This window comes from Macrobrachium nipponense, chromosome 33 (genome assembly GCF_015104395.2).
Source record: "Macrobrachium nipponense isolate FS-2020 chromosome 33, ASM1510439v2, whole genome shotgun sequence".
Classification (NCBI taxonomy): Eukaryota; Metazoa; Arthropoda; class Malacostraca; order Decapoda; family Palaemonidae; genus Macrobrachium; species Macrobrachium nipponense.
Genome location: NC_087219.1, coordinates 34,433,851 through 34,452,527, shown reverse-complemented (window position 1 = coordinate 34,452,527; position 18,677 = coordinate 34,433,851). Strand labels below are relative to the sequence as shown.

Below are 18,677 nucleotides of genomic sequence, written 5' to 3'. Positions count from 1 at the left end.
AAAGAAATTTACTTTCTTTTATGTATTGGCATTAGATCATGTTAAAAAATTTTTTATTCAGAATGAATAATGTACAAGTCATATGAAATCTAATATTACCTAAATATGATGTATAATTACACTTTATAAGTTTACAATATTTGGCAGAGTCCAATGCATTTGGTCATGAATTTTCACAGCAAGGATTCAGTGTCTGTAAGAATTGCATACAAATAGCACTTAGTATTGTCCATCTCTTGAATAAAACATCACCTACACTTATTTTGTGCATAAACAGCTAAAATAACACTGAAATGTATGGATAAATTATAAGAAAACATTTCCTTATATGATATCACTTACTACCGAAGTATATGTTACTGCGACACATAATTTGTAAGAATCGTAAAGAAAACTCCAGATGAAATACAATACTTGTATAGATTAATAATGAACACACTCATATAAAAATTTATGATTATGTATGTTACAAGTATGTACTGTATACAAGTTTGTGTATGTATGTATGTATATTCATGTACTGTATGTATGTAAAGTATTTACATATCTAAACGTACAGACATAAACATATATGTATACGTAGTGTGTATGACATACCATTGCATATAAAAAGCAAATGCTTCTCATGACAAAATGAGGTTTCAAAATGCCACCAACTACTGTAATGGATAAAATTTAGAACCTGGGAAGTATAGTAATGTACCTAATTTTTAGGACTGAAAGCTGAGAGAGCTGAAAGTCAAAGCATAATTTTAGAAAAAGGAATGAAAATGGGAAAATGCTGTACACCTAACCAATTTCAAATGTTTCTTCGTAAATTTTGCAAACAAGCAACACAAGAAATAAATCGTTCATTAAATTCATTATCTTATGTTAAACTGAGTTGACATAAATGAATTTGCACCTTAAGATATGACATATAATGTAAATATGCACTGTGTATGTAGTTACTACAGTGATTAGCATGTACATATATAAAGAATGTTGTGAGTATACATACATAATGAATTTGTGTATATAATATATACTGTACCTGCATATTATCAGAGCAACCAAAAACCAATTAAAAATGCTAGAATAACACTGAATCCGTTGTTGGTTGCTTTAATGCATGCATTTATGTATAATCAACAATCTGAATTAGCTGAACTGTTCAAAGCTAAAAAGGAAGGTTAGTGTTTTACACAAATTTCTTAAAACAGGGATATGCATAAATTTCAGCTTCTTATATCAGTCAAATCATTGTTCTTTAACTTTCGTCTTTTTCTCTATAAACAGAGTACAGTACATGAACTTTCTCAAGTGTGCTACATTATGCACAGTCACAGAAGAAACTCTCATAATGCCTATTGCAAAAACAGGCATTCTTGTTAAAATTTACTACAGAAAACTAAACAAAGACCAAAGAAAGATATGTTAACCATAAAAGCAGGTTGATAACCTTTTTCATTTACACCTATTTACATGCAACCTATGAAACTGACAAGTAAAAGTAATTACATAAAATTAGATTAGATATTGCAATATGCATTTACAGAATTTTCACTCTGACTGTGCAGGTACAATTTCCCCAATACTAAATGATACAAAAGTATTGCATATTGTATAAGCCTCTTACTCTAAACTACCAGTTCATCTTGAGAAAGCTAAATTATGTCAGATGTTAATACTGCACATCATATGTATTACCATGTACTATGATCCATAGCACTAATCACAATAAAATGAAAAGGTACAAAGAGAATGAGTAGTACCTATTTCTTGTAAAGAAATATACATTTGGTCTCTAGATTATTTTAAAGGGAATCAATATTTGAAGCCACCTACGAGCATCAGAGCAAAACCAGTCTTTGTCATAAAGAATATAAAGACAAGCCAACACCAACATTACAAAACCTCAGTATTTAGAAAGCTAAAGTAGCATGTTACAACCCAACTTTTAGGCATCTTTATTCAATGGCTGAAATCATGAATATGATCCACATCGAATACGTACTTAGTCCAAAGTCTTTCGGCATTCAAGGACTTGAGACATGATCAAGATCGAGTCACATATGAATGTAATACCTTAGATCATATTGTGCATGAACACAAATTAGGAACACATTTCAGCTTATGAGTCAGTTGGTAATCATTCATAAAACCGACCCATAAGGTATTTTGAATTGCATAGCACACACAAAGCTGCAAGTGCTATTGAACAAAAACTAACTTCTTTAAGTTTATGCAGTATCTCTTTCTGAAGGTCTTTGGTTGTTAACTCTCTTAAGTAATAACATTACACTTATCAAATAAATTCATGAAGGATTCCCTGTTATTATTTTTTAAATGCAGACCAACCCTGCTTACAGATTATTGTAGTTACAAATTTATGGTACATAGCCTCCAACCTTCAACATCTGAAGTGGTTATCTTTACCATTACATATTTACTTAGAAGAATAAAAATTTTATATATGTAAATTACAGCAAGATTAATTCACTGTGAGGTACATTAAAAAGCTCTACAGTTAATACAAACTCCTTTATATCATGTGTAGGTTGACCATGAAGTCAGATAGAGAAAGAGATGCAGGATTGGCCCAAATGAAACTTAATACTGAATTTGTAGCCTAATCTTTTAAGTTAATAAGGTCTCCTCAGCAAAGCCTCACACTGCTCTTACTTTAAAGAATAAGCAAAACAATGATACTGCACCTGTTGATATGCTTGTTTTTTCTGTAATTTTTGAGATTCCTTTTCAAAATATATTTAAAATCTTTAGTTCTTTATCATAACCATGTCATCAATACATTGTTAAAGTATTGCACTTTACCTCACTAGAATGGCAAAATTATTTTCAAATCTAGCGAGATGCATGTATATATAAAAATACCTGCACTTACCTGTTATGGAACATTATTTAAGGAGAGCTCGAGGATATGTTGCAAAATCCCATACATTTACCTCTAATGTTAACCAAACACTAAAACCCTAAGCAAATGCATACAAGATTTTCAGAGAAAGGAGAAAGTGAAGCATACAAAGCTATCAAGTTATCACAATTGTATAACATCTTTGGCAGTATTGCAAATGTACACCGGTCATAAAAATATACAGTTTCACAATATGTAGCGAGATAAATCATTCAGAAAATAATAACAGCAGCGTATGAAATCTGCATCTTGAACAGATCTAAGGGCACAGAGTACTGCAATTATAACATTCAACTTAGATAAATTTTAAGTGCTTTGATGAACTGGATATTTGCAACATACTTTTTTCTCAAGAAACACTGAAATTTCCTATGAAGTGTGCAAGCTTTGTATAAAGTACCCTTCCTTACAATATAAAATCTTGGTTCATAATATCAATGGCTTTATGATGTGACATTATTACAATTATAGTAGTCCTTTATGTCAAACATTACCATTTACAGATTCTATTCCCCTTAAATTTGCTCAAGTTGCAGACCTATTCTGAATAAACTCATCGGCCAAAAAAGAAAGTTCAACGGCATGGCCACTGTGATCTACTCTGGTCCATTCTCAATTAATAGAGAATATATTGTACACCTAAGGCCTACAATGCCTAATACAGAATAAGCCTCGGCCCCCTGTACACAATACTGTGATTTTACAGCTATTACAACCATTAACATAATATTACCCACTCAAGCAAAGTACAGATAGCTTTCGATACTAACACCATAGTAACTTATATGTACTATTGTCTAAAATCTCCATCTGTTTCTCTCACTAACTACCTCCAACCTCCATTTGTTTCTCTGTTTAAAAAAAATTTATCCAGACCAATTATTGAAATTCTAGTACCCTCAGAGCTGGCCTCTTATCTTTTTTCTTACAACAGTAGAATCTGCCTTTCACGTTCTGGATGTGTCCTAGTGCCAGTGAAATGAATTGTGGTATGAGAACATCCTTTTTCAGTTCAAAAGACAGTGGATGTACCAGCGTCCATGAAATAAAAAGCACTGCATATTTTTATCAAATAAGAATCATTATGATGGAATTAAAAGCATCCTATTTCTATCAGATAGGTATATAAAAGGGATTTTGACGTAGGAAAAATCTATTTCTGGGCTCAGCCGTGAATTATATCTCAAGCTTAGAAAAAAATTTAACCTTGGGTGATTTTTGGCAAGTTTGCTGGCCAGTCTAAAACTTTATTATACAGTACTATACTGAAATGCCATTCCACATTATTTAGTTAAGAATTACTAATTGTCTATCTGATCATATGGTCAAAATTCTAACACTATAACAGCAAATCAATTCTGTCTGCCCTGCAATAAAGCACAAGTCTTCAAACAGAACCTTTTGAACATGCTTATTTTCAGTGCTCTGTATAAAGTACTAAGATTATGGAAAACAAGAAAATTAATTAATGATAACTATGATCAGCTAAGTGAAATGTTGTCTCAACGCTGAATGTAAGGAACAGACGATCAATACTGTAACAGTCTCAAAGATTTGACCTTCATTATTTCAATGATAGCAAGTAACTGCCAGGATCCAAACAATCAGAAGCACTTCTTTATGTTAATGTTCTCTATCCTGCTAGCTATAAACATCAGTTACATTACAGCTGGAGAAGGTGTTGATGAACTCTGTTAGATGTTCAGGAAATTTTCATGCCTTTTATAAGAGTGCTCTTGGATTAGAAATTGTGCATTTTCACAAGGCTTCTTAGTACATATATACATGGACGGATCAATAGTAATACTGTCTGTGAGATTTTTAGAAAGGAGGTTTTATTGATGTAGAAGAAAAGCTTGTTCTAGATTATGGGTTCCACTTACAGAAGGCAATATTAATAGCTGATCACAATAAGTTCATCTCAGGTTTGTATCAATAATCATTGGGCACTGTTAGTTTTACTTTTAGAGGTTGTTTTCTTCCAGATGAAAATATTCCTAGTTGTGATTTGAATGAAAGCCTAAGATTAGATTCTCGAAAAGGAATACTTTAGGGATCACTTCAAGCAAACTTAAGTTTACTCGAATTTATGAAATTGCATAGGTATGCATATAAAATAGGAAGGACGCTACAGTTTTGGGCAGTTCTCTTCATGTGAAATGTGCAGATCATTTCAAGAAATACAGAGTTGCGTAAAATGATCTCGACTATAGCTCCATCAAGCATTACTGCTTATGGTGTGCATGCAGCCTATGGCATCTAACACGTCTCTCTGTGCACCTCCTTAACCTCTCTTCACCAACACCACAGTCTTCTCTGACCCCTCAGGACCAACTGCTGGGAACAGGTGAGAACTTCATCCCTGGAAGCACAGCACTAGTTGACTAGATTTTTCAATGCAACTTCAATCCAAACTCAGCTAAACCCACTAACAAGGCAAGGCACAGGCAACAAACATTAAAAGAATTATTCCTCTATGTATTCTCATAGGTTGGTTCACATGATTAAATTAACTTAATTTTACCATATGACAAGAATAACTAATAAAGAACACTCATAACCATCACAAATCCATCCTCACCTTTTCTATGAAATTATGAGCTATGAATAAGGACGATTTCAATCTTCCCATAGCTACCTTTGCATATTAGTGAGAAAGGGCTAAATTCTGCACATTTCATGTTCTTCCCTCCTGGCAGTCTTTGTAAAGTTTCAACTCTTTATTATTGGGAATGATAAACATTAACTGACCCACATTTACAAGGAGAGGAGCCAGTCTTTCATGAATTACTGTATGTATATCCTAATAATTACCCAACGAAAAGAATAAGGCAAATGTTTCGGGACTTTTACCTAAACTGCCAAAAATTTATGGTGATACATATTTAGTGTTTTAAATTCCATGGACATTTTGGTCACTATACATAAGATGGGATCTGTATTATTCTAATACTAGACTAGATTCTCAAAACCTATGGGAAATCTTTGATCTAAATTATTGTTCTCAGTAAAAATACATTCTCACATCTAATTGCATAGCATTGGTAGTTCTAACTAAAATGGCCTACTCATATAAATTAAAAGAAAAAAGGTACTAAAGTCTTATTACATAACTAGCATCAAAGCACTACTGTAAAAGAGACTACTGATGTAAAGAATTAAGATTCTAAAGTAACCCTGTTCTATTAATATGAAAGTAAAGGTTTATCCAGCAACTCTCCAAATTCATAATGCATCAGAATATTTGGTAAAACTTGGCAAGTGCTTTCCTTACCATGTCCACTTTTTAATGGTACTTCTCTTACTCTTAGGGAGCTGTTACATGCTAGCTTATCAATCTTAACCTAGGGTGTCAAGCCCAACCTAATTCATAAAGTTACATGTCCTACTTAATCCATCCTGAGGTGTCATGAACACCACCAGGAATCAGCAGCATACTATGGAACGATTACAGGGATCTCATCAAGTTTAACAAAACATTCTGACCTAGAATTAACACTGGAAGATTTTGAGAATCCAGTTTCTAATCAGTACCACCATCAGATGCAAACAACAAGACCGGATGTTGAAGCAGATGGAGATTAATTTGCAAAATTTTAGATAATAATACTTATCCATAGCTATAACGAATATCATAGAAGTAATGTTATTGCTTGAGGAATATGTACCACACAAAACTGCAATCTATTTTCACATGGGGCTAAGGCCTAGAAAAAATGTACAATGCCTGAGTCAATGGAATGTGAAAAAAGTTTTAGCTTTTTGGGGAAAGAGAAGTTGATATGTTGTCATTTAGTTCAGATATTTCTCACTTAAAATTGCCTAAAGAAAACAGTACAGCATTTTAAGATGTGTGTATGAGAACAATAAAATTGTACTTGTTATGAGTATACAAAAAAGCTGTTAACATTCATGAAGTACTAAAAATAAGATTTGATATTGTACTACACAGGCTGATGAAGACCGTAAGAAATAGGATTCAATTCAGTAAAACTCCCAGCACCCATGAAGATGAAAAGTACCTAAAGGGAATTTCAGCACAGAATGCTCAGAATGAATGTATAATTGCCATCTTGGAAGTAAACAAAAAATTTGCCATGATGCTGTTTCCAATTATATCTGCTGCATTGTCACAATGAAATCTTTACAGCACTGGTGTCACCATTCCTAAAGTCTACCCTACTACAACATCAGTTTCTTCAGATTTGAGCAAAGAAAACAAAAGCATGCACTTATACGTAATTGCAATCTATGCTTACACATAAGCTTAAGCATACAAGTCTCTCCTATATCACTTTTTAGCTAATGCAAGTTTTGTTCTCATGAATGTAACTTGACAGCATTCATTACTCTTATGAATGATATAATTTTCACAACAGTACATGAACAGTTGAAAACGGTTTCAAAGAAATATTTCCAATCGTTGATAGTTAGCAATAAAAAGTTGCAGGAATATATTTACAACATTGTGGACACACAACAAAACCATATTCAACAAATCTGTTTAGAAAAACAGTACTTCCACCAGCAAATTATTTACGAATTAATAGCACAAAATATAAATCATCAAATCTCATAAAAGTTATGTACAGACATGACCGTGATTTGATCATGGCATAAATCACCAACTGGTTAACCTGGAAGAATGAGTCATATTATGAAAATAATTCAAGATTTAATACCCAACCATCTTCTAAAAAGTTCCTTAATGGGTTGATAATACTGAATTCTCAGAAGCATCATTTCTCTTGTCGATGCAAATCCCTGAAGTAATCCTCCTTCACTTTCAAAGACTAAAATCACTGAGCAAGTTAGGACAAAAACTACAAAGATAAAAGCCACCAGAAAAACCCTAAGAAATGTCTTAACGTTATGTTTCGTTAACCGCCCTCTAAGCAATCTCTGAGCTCCTCCCCGGGTTAAATCTTGAGGTAGAGAGAGTGGTGGAATTCTTATTGCTTCCCTGACAGTAGGAGCAATAAGGGTTGCCGTTGAACTAATGGAATGTTTATCATCTCTGTCTGATAATAATAATCTTGGGTCACCCATGATATTGTGGGGATGACCCAAGGTTTCTGTTGATGATGTATCACCAAATTCACTCATGTGACCACCTCTGTCACTGTAATCATGGAAGAGTTGCTGCTGAAGCAAAGCTTCTTCCCCTGAAAAATACATATTAAAGTTAGCAGGACATGTAAAGCATACCATTGCCAATTCCTAGGACACTAATTCTACAGGTATTCAAGAATTGTTTGTTCATGAAAATACTACAAATTTTTCAAATATTAATATGATTTCTTCTTTGATTCTCTTTATGTGAACCTGGAAAAAGAAGCTCTGAGTGTGTCAGTCTTCTTCCCAACAGTATTGCTTTTTATACAATCTTAAAACCTATGTGAAATATACACCATTCATTAGTACATGCACCTTTTCAGAGCACTTCAGTAAAACTTTCTCTTTTACAAACTGAAAGGACAATTTAAAAATGCTATATATATAAAGCAATTTTACCTCCTTAAAACACTAATTTTGTCTTGTTTTTTTAATAATAAGTATCATTTCTGTGTGAATGGACAACAAATTATGTATGAATTTACCCAGTTTCTAACTTGCTATACAGTACTTTGTACTGACACCTAATCTCTTTAATAAGAGTAATCATTATCATCTGGCACTTTCTAGTAGTATGTTTCTTTCATAAATCAACCTCATTTATATAGCAAAGTTGAATTACTAAGTATGGACAACTCTTGCTACAAGATTGAAAAATAATTTATCACTTGCACAATAATATTCAATGCTCCCTACCAAACATCCATATCCCTGATCATTCTTGACTCTCAATCAATCTTAGCAATTTTTTTTCATTTCTAAATTATATTGTAAATATAAAATAAAGTCCTGAAGACTGGAGTCTTACTTTGTTATCTCAATTACAATTGCTATTTACAAAGGACCTAATTTTTTTCCTTGCTATGCACTGCAACACATGTTCAGGGCAACTGAATTAAAACATCCCAAATGCCAAAATATTTCACACTCAGTAGATAGTGGAATGATATATTGAATGTTTTAAGGGTGCTGCCCATGTGCAAAATTTCTGACATCTTTCTGTGAAAATCTTGCCTTCAGTTTGCATAAATACTAAGCCCATTTGAGTTGGTCACCTTTTTATCTATTAGAACCTTTGTTTAAACTGGAAGAATGGAGATGGATGTCAAATTCATCCTGTGAAAACATGGGTACATTTTGGTTCTTTCATTTGTGGCAAGGCATCACTACATAAGCCAAAAACTTTCCAGGTGACACTACCCTAACACATCCTGTGACAAGTGTAACATACTTATTTCTGTGTATAATTTTAAATACATTTGAATCATCACAGCTCATAATACTTATGTTCTACCTCTTTAATTTGATGATTAAATACAACTCATATGGGCTCTCACACTTTCTAAGTTTCTAGTTACATCTACCACATTTGTTTAGTTTGTTATACAGAAAAAAAGGAACAAAAAACTCAAACACTATTTAAAGAAGTAATCTTTTATACTACAAAAACCATCGGCGTTCATTCTAATATTAGGGAAAAAGGATGGTGCATTGTACTGTAGGGAAGATATATATATATATAGTCATATCAATGATACAGTGCTTTTAATTCATTTTTGGATACATAACACTTCCATAGAAGTGAAACTCGTGCAAATCCACAAAATTATTATTTTTAAAATAGTCAGCGAGCTTGTTTATTAAAGCTTTTAACAGAAAATTATGAAAATTATGCACAGGCAAAGATATTATGGAAGAAAAGTTTAGTACTAAGATTACCTTTATATTCATAACAGTTTCTTAAGACTGAATTTCTCTAAAAATTTCCATATGGAAATAAAATATCATGATAAATTTTTAAGGACAAAATATTCTAAATTATTTCTGAGAGGGTTATACAACGATCACATCTTTACCTACTCTCAAACAAAATATACTCCAATATCTAAATTACTTGCTAGGAAAACATCAAATGTCTGTTTCATGTATTTACAAGAAACTACAATTCTCTATTATGAAGTTATACAAAAAGCAGCTACTGTATTTATTAACAAACTATGGTTATGGAACTAAAGCAGTAATTCTTACCATTTACTTTTGGTTCCAAATTGGTCTCTTTAACTTCTTTCTCTAAATCCTTTCGTTCTTCTTCTTCCTGTTTCCCTTTAGCCTCCAAGCCTGGTTCAAGACTACTCTCAGCGTCGACAACTAAAACAAGCATACATGCATCATGTTACCCTAAGCAGACTGGCAGTTCTGAGCCTACTGCAGGGCTATATAAGACCTACTTTCCTAGTTATGTGCATCATCACTCGCATTCTTATAAGCCGCCTCATATAGTTTAGCACCAGGGAACTTAAATATTTTATTTCTTTTAAAAGAGATGTCTATCGAAATTATACGATCATGAAACTTGAAAAATACATAAGATTTAGTTTACTATAAGAAAAGGATCTAGGTGTCATTAGTTCAGTCTTTATATAATAACGTATCAAAAAAGGGCACACTTACATACTTAATGAATATAGTCTTATTCCCATTTTTTATCGTTCTCACATCACCAGCAATTAAAACCATTTTCCTCATCTCCTTTTATATGACAAACTCACAACCTTTTATCGTATTAAACTGATCATGATCCCAAAGGCTGCATGGACAGGATATATATATAGCACATGTTGAGGTGGATAATAATATCACAGTTGGTAATGGAGGGCACAGTTTAAGATGGAAAGTTTGTAAGCATTGAGCATCAAAGATCTCCTCATGACTGGACTAAGTTGTATATAACAGAGTGACATGCAACCAGCAAAAGTCATATGAGGCCTGAGAGTTGATGCAATGAGTGTCAACTTAAACAAGTACATTGGTACACCCCACATGGGAGTATTACTTATAACATACGTACTCTGCATGGCACACCATTGCATGTATAGTACTCATGAACAACAACCAAATACTTTTTTTAAATCACGATAATTTTTATTCATTACCATAAAATATCCCCACTTATTTTTTATTATCAATTAGCATTCAACATGTCTCCTACTTAAGGTGCTATTTGTGTGAAACAAAATTTTTCAAAAACAAAGTAAATTTCTCAATATGTATATATTTATTAGATACAAATATTAACCACTACATAATATTGCTGATATGTCACAGTGAAATCTGAATACATGTAGCATGATTCAGTTAAATAAAAGACATGAAACTGTGTGCATGTATCAAGCCACCTAAGATGCAACAGCTTCTTTTAGTGGTTGACATGGCTGGCGACTCTGCTGGATACACAATATGATATGGATATTTAAGACAGTACATATCAGATTTGTAATCAAGTATTGTTGTTTTAAAAAGTTATCTATTTCTCTTTCACCTCAAACAGGTTCAAATACCCCGTCCTATACGTCAATAGCGAATGTAAAAATTGTGTATGGAGGAACCAATCTTGATAAAATTATCATTATTACACACCTGTACATCAGACATTGTCTGACTTACAAGCAGATTATGTGCCTGATTGCTGGAGGCTGGATGTCAGCTGGAAACTGTGTAGAGTATATAATGTACAGTATGCATCAGTTTTTTAAATTAATGAATGATCTCTCATACAACATTTTACACAACATACTTATTCATCTTCTTAGCATTGCACAATGGAGGTCATCAGTTGTGGAAAATCAGCATTACTCTGACACCTAGTCCCATCTTGCTCTAACTGCTTCCATTACTAAGAGTATTTTAAGAGCTTTTCAATATCCCCTGGTGCCAAAAACACATTCAGTTAAGTAAAAGTTATACAATACTTTGTTGTAGCAAAGATGCAAATAATACAATATACATAATAATGTCTACAGCTAGTAGCTATGGTGTAGCAAATTCTAATTGTGCAAATAACTATTAAAAAATCTCTAATTCAAGCATTTTTCATATCCAATGAAAAGAAAATTATCTTTAAAATGCTTCAAACTATAAAAGAAGATTTTAAAGAGACCACCTTTTGGTAAGGGTTGTCAGATCTCCATTAAAAAAAATAAAGGTGTGTGATCTCATGTTAGACTGCAGCAAATTTAATGTGGAAAACAACGTACATCTATACAGATGAATACACTGTATAGTATATACAGCATATGTATATTGTTCCATGAGAGCTAAGACAATGGAAAAAGTGATTGTGTATATGATTCCAAAACTAAACATAAAATTTGTGAAAAAGATTGTATTAACTTCAAAACTGTAGGACATTCGAACAAACTGATCTTAAAAGCAGCTTATCAAAATGCAACAAATGCAAGCTTATTCTACACTTGTCAGTTAAAATTTGTTTCAGCATTCTTTCTCTTTTGAGCTAGCCTGGATGCAACTCTAGGTCAAGTAACAAAACCTAAATGCAGAGCCATTGTTACACTTTCCATGTGTGCCTTTACGGACTATTTGCAATAAATAAGGAAGGGCAGTCTCAAGTAAGGCCTAAAAATTAACATAACTGTCATATGGAACTATTTTTCTGTTTTATAGGGTATTCATCTTTTAAAAAATATTGCAGACCAATTATCAAACAATATTTTCACTTTAAGAAATTCAAAAAATGCTACTGGAAACTGATGCTTGGACAAGAAAATTATTTTCAATCTCAGAGGGGTCACAAAAGTAATGACAGACATGGACAGGCAGAACAAAGACTCACCTGATGCTATCGTGATGATAGGCACAATCACTTCATTGAAACAACAAACAATATAAAACTTACAGCTGGAATCAAGGATGGAAGATGAACGAGACTTATTCTCCTGTGCTTCTAACAGTGGCTCTAGGAGTGACAGCGGTGGTAACGTAGACTCAGGACAGTAAGCAGCACCAGGACCTCAAGGTAAATAATATGTATATTACAACAATGTTTAAGACTAGTATGAAACAATACCCAACAAATACCATCACAGTACTATACCTTTCTCACTAAACATACATAATCTTTACGTTTCATGCAACACAAGATACAAAAAGTTACCAAACTTTTTTCTCACTACATGGACAATAGGGATCCTCCCTCAATGATTACTTTTTATGCATTCAGCATGTACTGTACTTAAACATCCTTCATATTTCAATAAATTTGGCTATAGTTTTCTGATATTGACTATTGTATATCATAAAAGCAACACTGACCATCATATATATTAACCAATTAAGAATTTCTTGTGACAAAGTCTACAAATTATGGATATCAACCTGTGAGAGGTAAGAGGCTTGATTTAGATCTCTAGTTAAACTATATTTTCATTACTTACTAACCTCCGCATCCACCATTGACATGATTAAGTCCTTCTGTTAAATCCTGGGATCCTGTATCAGCTCCACACAGCACATCCTCATCTAAACTACTGCTTCGATCAATGTAAGGTAGTGGCCTGTGAACACGGCTCATCACAGCTGTAAAAATGTTTGTTTAAGTGAAAATGAACCTGGTAAAAAGTGTAGCCTATAGATAAAAATCAACAAAAGAGAATGAATGCCATTATATATAAAAATACTTTTCAACACACCAAAAGAGAAAACCATCTCCAAATTTGATCATTAAAAAAATTAGCCAGATTAGTGTATGTGGACACATGGCACATGATTTCTTATTGAGGATTGATTGCAAAGATAATGGAAGATTAAATAAGGATACAGTATGAGGGATGCTGGTGAGTGTCTATTAGTAAGTTGCAAAAAATATGAAATTTAGGTAGAAGAGGTAAGAAAGTATACGAAGTCTCAATGCTAACCGTCAAATATTGGTGAAATAAATGAAAAATACCACTACAATGAGAAATCATCTCACTACATTAAGTGCTTGCGTCACATAAACATACTTCTTAAAGCATGGACTATGCCATAGGGCCTGTAACATGATCATAGTCTTTTGAGTAAAATATCAATAGTATTTGACAGTATATTCTAGAAACTTGATTTCTGTTTGATAATCATCATAAATCAGTAGATTATCTATTTTATACTAATCTGTTATTTCGGTACAAATAATTTATCAATTTCCACCTGATACAGCCATTATGTTCTGCAGAAACTTGCTAAACAAGTTTGTGGCTTTCTATAATCCAATTAAAATGGATGCACATTAAAGTAACACCCCAGCTTATCAGATCTCTGCTTATCAATTATGTTACTGTGATGGTTTTTCCCTAGGTAAATCTGGGATACATCCAGAATAAATCTCTGAAAATATATGGTAGGTGTGAAGTACTGTTTGGTTTAGGCTAGTAATGATGAAGAATTAGTGCTGGCGGCAAGATTATTTGAAAATGTTGCAGAGTATATTTAGAAGATCCCCCTTACTTGACAGATTCTATTACTTATCAGGACACACCCTCTAAGTATCTAGTATTTTAAAACTGTAATAGACAAAAAAAACAGAGTAGCTACTCCAGACACTGTACAAACTTCATTTACCAAGACTGCTAGATTAAGTTTCCACTAAGATTCAACTTCCATACAATTGTATTTCCTCTCCTGCTCATTCACTTTTTGATTAAACTGTTAATGAGGACTTCTTCCACAGAATTCACTCGAATTTTATCCTGCACTGTCTAAAAACCAGTGAGAATGCAAAAGAATCTTTACAAATATGATCAGCATGCACGAAATACTCTATCTTACTGCCAGAAATGAGATAAATTGCATACCATCATAATTATCAGAATCTGCTGGTGTAGTTGGAAGTGATGTTGATCTGCCAATATTCCTGAGGGACACACGATTCACTGTGGGAGGTTCTCTCAGTATCCCTGAGCTCTCCTCCACTACTTCCTTTTCACACCGTCCGGCATAACGAAAACGAGAGCCTCGTGAAAAGAACGATCCTCCAGTTACTACAACACCTTGTTTATTTGAATTCTCTAACCTGTAATGAAACCAGGTTTAAATATTACTTAACAATACAAGAAGTGCAAATAATTAGGCTGGACAAAACTGACAATGATGAAATATGACAAATGAAAGGCAAAGATAGAAAAAATGAAGTCATACAATATTAATCTAATAAGAGTCAAGTTTCTGCTTACAAAGTACATACTGTATGTGAAATCTGAGGCTTAAGGGAAGAGTTACAGAAACATATTTACTTGTATCTTGTAGCATCTTACTACCTAGCTTTGCACCTAGTAGCCAATGTTTTTCTATATTTGCTCACCAATGAAGTTAGGCACAGTTGTCACAATAATGTTGCATAACCAAACTGAATTCACTTTACACCTCTTCTGCCTGTTTTTGGCTATTTTATCTGCTCTGTTTTTGCCTATTTCATCTACTCTTTCATAAGTTAAAAATTAATAGTTAATCTGACCATTAGCTATGTACAATTCTATCAGGGAAATTCCCCAATTCAGTAAATTAAAGTGTATTGAAAAATATGTACTGTGAATTTACCTTGTATATAGTACTCAAATATGGCAACAAACTGTTTACAGTATGTGTTTTTGATACAATTCTATGTATCTAATGCCTCATAGATGATTATCAACACTACCAATCAAAAGAAAATAGGGAACTTATAATTAACAATTTGAGAATAAGTCTCCTTCACTAACCCTCATGTGATTAGACTGGATTTCATCTACAGTGTGACTATGAGTCATAAGAAGATGGTGTTGAGGTTCTTTTGCAGAAACTATTCAGTTCCCAACTGCACAGTTCTCTCCCTTTTACTTTTCATTCATCCCTGTGGTTCTTTCTTACCTAGCTGTCCAATATCTTTCAATTTACTAGCTACAGTTTTACATCTGATTTCAATAATAATAACACAGAATAATAATAATAAATAATAATAATAATAATAATAATAATAATAATAATATTAATAATAATAAAATAATAATAAATAATAATAATAATAATAATAATACTTAAAACAACAACTTACGTATAAAAGAGCCTCTGCTCTACAGCGCATCTCCACAAATGTCTGCAGGCAGATGCTGTTGGACACTTAAATCCCACAGTGTGTTTTTTCTGTAAGGAGAGTAATGAATAAATTATACTGAAAACTTATCATGGTTATAGAAAGAAAAATGTTTCTGGCTAAAATTTGGCTAATGATGGGATCTACCTCCTTTGTCGAAGTAGATATATAAGTTCATCAGTAATACTGTGTAAGAACATTTATAGCAGCAAGGCAAGACTTTGCTCAATACATCTATACAAACCTGCAGAGGACAATCTGGGATAGCCTTCAAGAGAATCTATTGAGACTCAGCACACCTTGTCAATTCTAAAGATGGACAGTCTTTCAAAAGTAGTCATTTGAACTTTAAAAAGCTTATTATAATGTCATTTATAGCAAATTTATCAAGAAAACGAAGTTTTTATAGGTGACAAAACTTCAAAACTCAAACCTCTTCTACATATGTTCTGAAGAATATTATTCTCTTCAGTATCGTGAAATAAACAGTGGTTCAGATATAACCCAGAAATACGTACTAGACAGCAATGACTGTGCACAAGTCAAGCATTAACTTATCACCTTCTCTCATGAATATTTCCATTTTCTAGTTCCCATTTAGGTAAAAGCATCTCCTTCAATGGCACGATAAATATCCTAACAACTAAAGCTTTTTCCAAGTCGTATTAAAAATGGTAAAGGCCCCCTTAAATTCTGCATCAAAACAGTAAGTACAGTAACTGCCACAATAATTCTAAGTGCTTTCTATGAACAAATTCTTACTCTCTTCCTTATATTAAATAGCTTTAGTCTAATAATGTCAAGTATTTACAGTTTTTACCTGAGAGAGCTTAGATTAAAAATTAATACAGTACTAAAGTTTACTTAGCAACTAATTACTAAAGGAGAGCAATAATGATCAGAATAAAAAGCGCAAACCTGCATCCTTGTTTACCAAGAAATATTGATAATCTGCAAGCATGATTTGCACATATTGAAAAGAGCTTCTGAGAAACTTTTTCAGAAATAAAAATTCTGGTGTATCAATTTTTTTCTAGAAAAAAAAGCCACACTTATATAACTGAATATCAAATAAAAATAGCTTACCTTTGTTCTTGCATCCTTAAAGCACAGCGTGGAAAGCATTTGGGGGATTCATCAGAACAAGATGCAAGATGCTAAACTGTATCTAAAAGATTAACAGTAAGAAGATTAACGCACTTTCCGAGAACACAGAGATCTAACCCTGGTGCATAAAAGAAAGGACAAATCAAACCAAAATTGGATCAATAAGAGAATTCTGATGCTAGGTACAATATGGAGATACACATTCACAGAAATTTTTCTTATCAAAAGAAAAATTTTAGTCTTCGTATTTTGGTGATTATGAAGATAATGAAAACTTGCAAATCATGTTACTGCATCATTACTTCTAAAAACTACTATTTCTGCTTCTATATTACACTATTGAATATTCTCTAAATGTACTAGCACAGAATGCTCAGATGGTGTTACTTAAGACCTTATTTATGCAAGGGACAATACACGTACTGCATGATGAATTGATTATTTCTGAATATGTTAATTTTGGCAAATTTCTTGGCTATGCACAGGTTTTGTGCACAAATTTCTTATTCTTGGGTATTATAATTCCTCCGGTGAATCATGAATTCTTATGGAATCTGTGGTTGGCTTACTATCAAGTCACTGAGTGAACCTTGTGCAGCACATAACAGAGAGCAGTAAATATCCTTTGATGTGTCAACTTGGTCTCCAGTTGCAATACTTTCTGCCTTATACTTCTCTTAGGTTTCTAACCACATATCTTTTTAACTTTTTAACTTTACCTATCTTCAATTTTCATCTCCAGATGGCCCTATTTGAGTATAGTTCTGTGACTCTGTGGTCTTGTTAACTAATAAACTTTTTCCTACACAGTGCTTAATTCATCCTTGTATGAATAATAAACATTCTATCTACAATAAAAAAACTAACCTTTCTGCTGAATACAGAATTTAATCTATTTTATCAGGAAATTTAAGCAATTATGTTATGCAGGAGTTACGGAGTTCCATTTGACAAAGAGAGAGAGAGAAAGAGAGAGTAATTGGCGGTTGGATGGTTAACGATTGGATTGGCTGTTGGAGAGTTCTCGGTTGTCTGTTGGTGCTGTTGTTAGAGTTCTGTGTTTTGAATGAGTGTTTTCAGTCAGTCTTTGGTGACAGCTGGTGATAACAAGTAGTGTCGACAGCAGTCTGTTGAAGGATTGGAAGTCGTTTAAGTTGTGTTTTGTTGATTTGTTGTTGTTGAGTTTGGTGTTGTTGCTTAAGAGTTGTTGTGCCTGTATTGTTGGATTTGTTGTGTTTTTGAGTTCCTGAGTTTTTGTTGTATGTGATTGTTGTGGTTGAGGGTTGTTGTTGTTATTGCTATTCCTTGATGTTATTAGTGGGTGTGTGTGTTGCCTTTTGTGTTGTTGGTTTTTATATGTTGTTGGTGATTGGTTGTGCAGTGGTCTTGGGTTGTGATTGTGTTCCCTTTTTGTTGTTGTGTTGTTGAGTTGTGGTTGTGTTCCTTGGTTGTTGTTGTGGTCCTTGATTGTTGTGTTCCTTGGTTGTTGTTGTGTTGTTTTGGTCCTTGGTTGTTGTGTTGTTGAGTTGTTGGGTTGTAGTCCTTGGGTGTTGTGGTCTTTGTTGTGCTTGATATCTCTGACACCTCAACCGGCAGACAGCACAGGATAGCCCGGAGTATCTGGAGTGGTTGGTAAGTACA

The 18,677-nt window shown here is 33.2% G+C and overlaps 1 protein-coding gene across 3 annotated transcripts in view; it reads right to left on the bottom strand.

Annotated features, from left to right (window-relative positions):
- The window catches only part of LOC135203083 (FERM domain-containing protein 5-like), a 41,668-nt gene continuing 22,991 nt past the window's right edge, over positions 1-18,677 (bottom strand). For 2 of the 3 annotated variants that reach the window (XM_064232695.1, XM_064232697.1), the window contains 7 exons: positions 17,016-17,030; positions 15,891-15,979; positions 14,656-14,873; positions 13,265-13,402; positions 12,723-12,836; positions 10,058-10,177; positions 1-8,079 (listed from right to left, as the gene is read on the bottom strand). In XM_064232695.1, coding sequence (XP_064088765.1) covers positions 7,583-8,079; positions 10,058-10,177; positions 12,723-12,836; positions 13,265-13,402; positions 14,656-14,873; positions 15,891-15,979; positions 17,016-17,030 — 1,191 coding nt within the window. In that variant the 3' untranslated portion in view covers positions 1-7,582. The remainder of the gene's footprint in view (positions 8,080-10,057; positions 10,178-12,722; positions 12,837-13,264; positions 13,403-14,655; positions 14,874-15,890; positions 15,980-17,015; positions 17,031-18,677) is intronic. The other variant, XM_064232698.1, reaches the window with a different exon arrangement.